Source organism: Lampris incognitus, unplaced genomic scaffold, assembly GCF_029633865.1.
Source record: "Lampris incognitus isolate fLamInc1 unplaced genomic scaffold, fLamInc1.hap2 scaffold_207, whole genome shotgun sequence".
Taxonomy (NCBI): domain Eukaryota; kingdom Metazoa; phylum Chordata; class Actinopteri; order Lampriformes; family Lampridae; genus Lampris; species Lampris incognitus.
The window spans coordinates 90,001-98,509 of NW_026611165.1; the positions used below are offsets into that span (position 1 = coordinate 90,001).

At 44.2% G+C, this 8,509-nt stretch overlaps 1 protein-coding gene across 1 annotated transcript in view; it reads left to right on the forward strand.

Moving 5' to 3' along the window:
* The window catches only part of LOC130132963 (H-2 class II histocompatibility antigen, E-S beta chain-like), a 55,793-nt gene extending 48,970 nt beyond the window's left edge, over nt 1–6,823 (forward strand). Inside the window, exons 2-6 of the mRNA XM_056301892.1 lie at nt 1–13; nt 5,439–5,652; nt 6,137–6,204; nt 6,312–6,425; nt 6,798–6,823. The exon at nt 1–13 is cut by the window's left edge and continues 260 nt beyond it. Coding sequence (XP_056157867.1) covers nt 1–13; nt 5,439–5,652; nt 6,137–6,204; nt 6,312–6,425; nt 6,798–6,823 — 435 coding nt within the window. The remainder of the gene's footprint in view (nt 14–5,438; nt 5,653–6,136; nt 6,205–6,311; nt 6,426–6,797) is intronic.
* Nucleotides 6,824–8,509: the final 1,686 nt, after the last annotated feature.

Genomic DNA, 8,509 nt, shown 5'->3' on the forward strand with positions numbered 1-8,509 from the left:
CTGGATAAGACAGGTGAGCTGCTCTGCTATGATGACTATTACTACTACTGTTACTACTACTATTAGTGGTACTGTTATTATGACTATTACTACTACTGTTACTACTACTATTAGTAGTACTGTTATTATGACTATTACTACTACTGTTACTACTACTATTAGCAGTACTATTATTATGACTATTACTACTACTGTTACTACTACTATTAGTAGTACTGTTATTATGACTATTACTACTACTGTTACTACTACTATTAGTAGTACTATAATTATGACTATTACTACTACTGTTACTACTACTATTAGTAGTACTGTTATTATGACTATTACTACTACTGTTACTACTACTATTAGTAGTATTGTTATTATGACTATTACTACTACTGTTACTACTACTATTAGTAGTACTATTATTATGCATGCATTTATCCGTGTGTGTAAGTGTGCGCGCCTGTTTGTGAGTTGTGTGTCGGTGTGTACGGGTGACTGTTTGCGCGCGCGTGTGTCCCTTTGTGTGTGTGTTTGTCACCGTGTATGTGTGTGTGCGTGCGTGTGTGTGTTTGTCACCTTGTGTGCGTCTGTGTGTGTGTTTGTGTGTATGTGTGTGTAAGTGCGCGCGTTTGAAAGCTGTTTGCGCGCGTGCGTCTGTCAGTTGTGTATGCGTGTCGGTGTGTGCGCGTGTATGTGCGCGCGCGTTTGTGTGTGTTTGTCACGCTGTGTGCGTCTTTGTGAGTTGTGCGCGCGCCCGTTGGAGTTGTGTGTCGTGTGCGCGCGTGTCCGTTCACGCGCGTGCGTCCGTGCGTGCGTGTGCGTCTGTGTGTGTCTGTGTGTGTCTGTGTGCGTGTCTGTGTGTGTGTGTGTGTCCGTATGTGTATCTGTGTGTGCATTTTTGTGTGTGTGTCTTTGTGTGTTTGTGTATGTGTGTGTTTGTTTGTGTGTGTGTGTGTGCGTGTGTGTGTGTCTATGTGTGTGTATATGTGCGTGTGTGTGTGTGTGGTTGTGTGTCTGTGTCTGTGTCTGTGTCTGTGTGTGCGTGTGTGTGTGTGTGTGTGTGTGTGTGTGCGTGTGTCTGTGTGTGTGTGTGTGTGTATTAGTGAACAATAGAACATGGTACATAAAACAGGTGTGTAGTATTACGGACACACATCAGGTTCAGTATCATTACACAACTACGTCAGAAGAACCCAATCAGGGTGTGAGACAGTCCCCGACATAAAGCAGCGCTGCCAGCAGGTATTAACGGGCTCCAAGCCCCCATGTATGTAAGTCGGGTCTGGCTGTCTGTAGGAGCCTCGCTAGTTGAGCTGTTTGCTTATTAGACGGATGCAAGTCTCAGTCTTAAAGAGCGACGGTGGTCGTAAAGCTGTCCGTCAAGATGGTGTATGAGGATGGTTGTGAACACAGCGCACAACTATTGATCATCTATGACGTCAACAAAGGATTATTGATGAACCCGGAACAGGTTCATAACATCATGTGGGTTGGGGCTGGAAGAAAAACAACATATGTGTCTAAAAGAATATAATGACATGTAGGGATGAGGTGGGGAAATGAGTAGTATTAGGCTGTACATACTTGTCAACAATGTTGAGTGTTAAGTACTGAGTACTAACAGTGGAAGAGCGTGTAGTATCTGTTTTAGGAGAAGTACAATTCTAGTGTTCCCTCCCATGGACGAGGCAAGTGTGGGGCTGACAGGAGCGAAGAGGTTGTCTTCCACTAACTTCAGAGGGTTTCTTGGCAGCCTTGCAGTGAGTTATTCAGTAAAGTGGGAGAAATGCAGCCTGCTGGAAACCTTGTTCTGAGCTTCAGGGAACTTATTTGTGTTTTAATTAAACCTGCTGAAGTGGGAGTAGGAGGAGATAATGAAGCATGAGTATGCTGCATCTGAGTTCAGCATCTATGCAGTGATGCGTGAAGGCGTCATCAGGAAACTGAGATTAGTTCTTAACAGACGCAGCTAATGGCGGTGTCTGAGCCAGAGATGTGGAAGCAGAGGCTTATCTTACAGCTGCTATGGGTCATTCTGTGACTTGTTTGCTGATTCTGAAAGAAATGTGTAGTTATACTCCTGTAGTGCGTTGTGTAGCCGTGTCAAAGGGCAGTAGAGTGGACTTGGGGTGATAATGGTTTGCATTATAAAATGTCCTTTACTGAAGGGTGCTCACAAGAGTACATAGCTGCTAGCTGCAAAGCTTCAGTTTGATCACACTGACAGGCTACAAGTAGTTTGGATATATAATGTTAGCGCATTTCATGATTTTGCAGCATAGCGCCACCTAGTGGCCAATTAACAGTAAATAATGCACAGAACCTCAGGCCGTCATGACTTATTGGTGGACCAAGTTTCGTGTTAATCGGAGTTGCTGTGAACAAGATCCGCCACCTTGAACCAATAGCATAGCTGCTGCTAAAGAGCTGCATGTTGTCCCTTATACTTTAAACGCTTATAACACAAAAACCGTCGCTGATAAACATCTGAACACATTCACACGTCATGCTGGTAGTGTCACGTGTCCTGTCAGATATTTTGGAATAGTTTGATCAAATATGTGTGAAAATACAAAATATTATGTATATTGTACACTGTACAGGCATATATTGTACATTGGCGTGGATGCATGTTTTGACCGATTAGAATGACCTTTGACCCCCTTGATATGTTCATTCTCCAGAATGTCTGTGGCGATGTTGGTAGCAATTGAATGAATCTGTGCAGAAATATTTATGTTTTATGATTTTTCATATTCTGAAAAATATAGAGTGACGGACTTCTGAATTGACCCTATGTTGCAGTGCAGCAAAGTGTTGGCATCACTTACTGGATCTGCTCACAACATCTCAGCTCTGTAGGATGTGCAGGGGATTTGGGGGACATTTTGGGAATTTTTTAAGTTTCGCAGGTGAAATATACATTTCTGTCATAAACCACGCCCACTTCTTTCAATCATGACCAAATTGCATGTATCAACTCCAGTATGATCCTAGATTGTGCACCGTAAATGTCATCCAAATCCATGGTGCCAATTATGAGATAGAAACGTCTCCAATTTATAACGCCCCCTACTGGACAAATAAAACGCACTTCATGAGTTAGGATCTTTTGACAATACGTGACATAAGTCTAAAATTTCAAGTTGATATGTCAATGCATTGATGAGTTATGGTACCGTCATGGAAAATCACCGTTTTTCAGTCAAGGTTCATTGATCTGTCAAATCAAAACCGAGCAACGGATCAAAATTCTTTCGATAACTTGTTGCCTTGAGTGACTGTAGATGATGTGTGCCACGTTTCGTGTAAATCGATCGCACGGCCTAGGAGGAGTTTGAACAAGTAGTTTTGGCTATTTTCGCAAATTTGCGAAATGAAATTACAGCAGAAATGGGCGTGGCCTATACCACTTGATTCCGATATGCTCAGTGAATCTGCGCATGTAAAGGTTTTGCATGTCCGATGTCCGGTTTGGAGTTACACGCCAAAACGCGTTGACCTTCAAAATAGCGCCACCAACTGGTTGACATGTGTCATGTTTTGCACCTGGGGTAAGTGCGAAGTTCTGTACCAGGCCTCCAAAGGGTTTTGTAGAATCTGTTACGGTGTAGGCTGCAGTACCACTTTTACCAACGGAAAAATAACAATAAAAATCTGAACAGAAACAATAGGGGTTCCCAGCCCCTGGGGCTTGGACCCCTAATAAATGGTAACAACATCATACAAACAAAGAACAGACACACAACAAAACAGAAGGGGAGTACACGTGTACACATGTAAAGTATCAGACGGCTGTCAGGACACAAGTGTGGTAGTAGGTCAGCAGCTCGTTACTTGTGTTGTTTCGAGGCTGAGAGGTTTAAGGAAAGACTCACTTCTTGGAGACAAGCAGGGATCTTAGGTAGTGATTTACACAACTCCTGTTTGTGAGTACACATGTTGCATCTACAGTAACACAATTAATCAGATGTTGAAGAGCACATCTTCTGGATGAAGACAGCACCAGATCACGTGTCTCATGTTAAAGGAGGGACAGGGTCACGAGACTCCACACCAGTCCCACACTTATGGGACATTTCACCATCAGACAAGAAGTGTGAGCGTGTTTGTGTGTTGTGTTACCAGAATCAACGGAATCTAGAACTTCCAGACCTCCTTCTGCTTCACTGCTGGACAGGACACATGGTTTAAGCTGGTGTGGTTTATTCTTCCAAATGACATTTAAGAAAGTTCTATTTGCTTCTGTGGCGGTAGAACCATAAACTAATAGAGACACAGATGGACCCACAAAGCGAGACAGGCCCTCTGCTTTGGAGAGGAGAACTCCTCCTTAAGTAGACAAACCCCTTCCAAGACCAATCCTGAAGACAGACTTGGTCTTTTTAATCTGTTGGAGAAATGGAGATGTTGTCTAGCTGTAAGATGTGTAGTTGTATATATTCCCAAATACTTAACGGACTCTTTTACCGGATGTTTCCAACTACACAATCGCTACAATCACGCACAGACAACATTCCACATGTGCACACATTTAGTCGCAGGTCTGAGGCCCTGGAACATTGGTTACCTGAGGTAACAGAGTTCCTCACGTGCTTCTTGTCCTTCAAAACAAAGTGGTGTCGTCTGCCAGTTGTGAGATTTTTAACTCTCCACCAAAACCCGACATTCCTTCCAAACGTCCATCATTCTCGATGCTAACTGATAAGAATTCAGCCCCTCAAATAAAAAAGGGAGGAGGAACAGGGCAGCCTTGGCGGAACCCTCTGTTCATCTGGACTCTTTTACAGCTGTTAAAGTTCATCATAACATAACTATTCATATCTTTGTAAAACATATTGACAATGCCAACAAAGTTATTCCCAAAGCCCAACGCCTCGACGGACTGTAACAGAACCGTGAGTTCAATCGCGTCAAAGGCCTCATAGAAGTCTAGGAACAAAATAAGTGCTTCAGAATTTACTGCATCTGCATAATCCAGCAGATCTAGGATGAGTTTCATGTTACAGTAACGTGTCGGGTTTTCATGAGTCCTGTTTGAGGTCCGGCTATAACAGAGTCTAGTCCTCAATGCGGAGGGCTGGACTGAGGCGACTCACCGCAGAAGAGCCGTTTAACATGCTTTATTCCAGCTCTGCTAGGCACTGCCGTAAATCAGTTTATGGTAACTCCTCGGGGGGCCGCTGTCGTAATAATGTAAACTAACCTACGACACATCAGTACAACCGCCAAGGTTGGACTACCCCGGGATTCCAACCCACGACCTTTCTGCTGTGAGGCGACTGCTCTGACCACTGCGCCACCATGTGTCCCCAAACATTATATACTCTGAGGATTAGCAACTCTACACATTTGACGTTGATTCAGAAAGTTAATTTCAAGCCCTGATGATGATGATGATGATGATAACAATAGTAATAATAATAATAATTATTATTCTTTACCAGCTGAGCCCAGTGTGAGACTGACTTCAGTGAGGCCCCATAGTGGCCGACATCCGGCCATGCTGATGTGCAGTGTCTACAACTTCTACCCCAAATACATCATTGTCACCTGGCTGAGAGACGGACAGCCGGTGACCTCTGACGTCACTTCCACCGATGAGCTGGCAAATGGTGATTGGTACTACCAGATCCACTCCCACCTGGAGTACACGCCCAGGTCAGAACACTTAGACTCAGTACCGAATGGACCGGTCCAAATACATACACAGTATTTTAACACTATACACTCGCATTTACACACACACACACACATATACACACACACAATGACTGGACAACAAAGCACAAAGTGATGGTTTAAGGTGGAACGTGTCTCCTCAGTGTCTGCTCTGTAGACACCAGCTGTATGTTTAAGGTGGAACGTGTCTCCTCCGTGTCTGCTCTGTAGACACCAGCTGTATATTTAAGGTGGGATGCGTGGCTCTCTACAGGTGAGATCCCAGATGGACGACAGAGTATTTATTGTGTATTAATACCGTGTTTTAAAGTGGGCTGATTTTTAGTATCACACTCGACTAGTTTCTGTGCAGACAGACAGGAAAGTACAAACTTACCTCATCCAATCACATCACGTCTTATTTATTGTTCATGTGTTGTTTATTTCCTGTGTGTTTTCTTCTTCTTCACTTATTTCATCTCAGGTCTGGAGAGAAGATCACCTGCATGGTGGAACACGCCAGTTTCCCCTCTCCTAAGAAAGTGGACTGGAGTGAGTATCTATGTGTGTCTCTGTCCATGGATAGGTGATGAAGACATAGAGAGACAGGTCAACATGCAGATGTGTCTATAGATAGAGACATGTGTCTGTCTCTCCAGATCCCTCCATGTCACAATCAGACAGAAACAAGATCGCCATCGGAGCGTCAGGTCTGCTTGTGGGTTTGATTTTGTCTTTGGCAGGTCTGATCTACTACAAGAGGAAGGCCAGAGGTCAGTAACACTAGATCAGTCCAGACCAGGTTTACACTGGTTCACATCAGTCCACATATACACTATGATACCCCTACACAAGAACACCACTACATATACACACTACACTATAATACAAATACATATAAACAGTACACTCTATATCACTACACTATATCAGTACTTATCGACAGTACACTATACATATAGACAGTATAATATACATATCAGTACACATGGACAGTACACTGTACACATTGGTACTTATAGATAGTTGAAGACACAATAGTTAAGCTGTGTGTCATCAGTACTTGAAGTGGGCCAGACTTGTTTGGTTGTATTTCAGTCTCTTCACTCTTCACCACTTTTCTTATCGTTGGTCTTTTTTAACAGGGCGTGTTCTGGTTCCAACCAGCTGAAGCAAGAAGTGACGCTTCTTCCTCGTTGGTTTTTTTGGTGGCAGTTCAGTGTGTGTTGCTTTCACCTGAAGGTTTTTCCCAGTTTGTCAGTGCTGCCCCCTGCTGGATCTCATTGCCTCCTGCTCGTATTCTTACTAATGCTCTACAGATTCTGATGTGACCCAATGCTTCACCTGCTGTAACACAACTTTGTATCAAAATCAACCGACAACATTCCCCTGACCTATATTACAGGGAAATCATTTTAATGCTCCTTTTTAAATCACCAGTCGTCTGTTGCTGTTTCTCCAATTCAAATTGTTCTTTCTAAAATAAACCACCACAAACATTCTGTTGTGTTTTGTTTTAGCTTCAGTGAACATGTGGCTTTTTGGTTTTTTAGGAAAGGTCAGAGCTCAAATTCAGATTCATATTTCTGTTTTTCAACATTAATGGTTTCCAATGTACGTCACCAACATACTAAGTGTCATGCTAGTAGCAGGAACTGAGGACCAGGATGCAGACAGCGGAGACAGACTGGGCTAGAACAATGTTCTAATAAGGCAAACAGACTTACAAAACAGCAACGTAGATTCAGGCAGCAAGGAAGACTTGAGACGAGAGGTGCAGCATCCGGCCACCAAAGGTTAAACACAACCATCCGACAAAGAGTCGGGGCAACCCAGGGGAATATACCTGCTGGGCAGCCAATCAGGTAAACGGGGCGCAGGTGAGCAGAGCAGGGTAGGAACAGAAATGCTAGTCAGGGGATGGGGAGCTTTGATGACCCAGACCACACAACCATGACAGGACCCCCCCCCCGCCCCCTCCTTCAGTGGACGGATTCTAGACATCCCAAACAAACGGAGCAGGAGCCCCAAGCAGGGTGGGCGGAGGGGGTCTGGGGTAGGGCTTCAGGACCAAGGGATCTGGGAGTGGATGAATGGGGCCAGAGATCTTAGGCAGATGGCCCGAGGGCCTGACCGATGGACACAACTGATCTGGAGGACGACCAGAATGCAGGACTGAAGGGAGCAGCCCCGGCGGATGGACAGGTGGATGACCTGGAGGCCTGTGATGTGGATTGGTCAGCTGCTCGGGAGCTCGGCAGCATGGACGGGACCACCGCTCGGGAGATCGGCGACGTAGACAGGGCAGAGGCCGACCACTCTGGAACCGGAAAGGTCTCTGTTGTGACTTCTCTTATGTACACTATTGTAGTGTTACTATTCGTGGGTTACTAACTTAATCACTATTATATATATATAAGTACACGGAGACGAGGATGCGGCACAAGTCTGATCTTTACTGACGGAGACATCACACACTACTAGGCTCGACCAGTGTATTACAGAACTCAGCAGTGGTGACAGTCCAGCACAATCGAGCACCGAGTGCTCGATCCAATACACCACATCCCTCTTTTCCAACTGAGATGTGGCCTACTCATCAGTTGCTTCAACAGTAGACCCTTTACCGAACCATTAACACTATGGCATTAACACTGAACAAGTCTTTTCTACTTGCATACTTCAATGATTAATACAGCATTTTTTAAATGGCAGATGACTCTCATTAAACAACATAAACCATTTCCTTTTCACATTCTGGTGGTTAGCATGTAAACATTTTGAACATTCAGCAATCTTGCAACATTTCAGGTTAAACACATCTTGTACTCTTTGTTTCACCTTCTTTTTTCTTTTT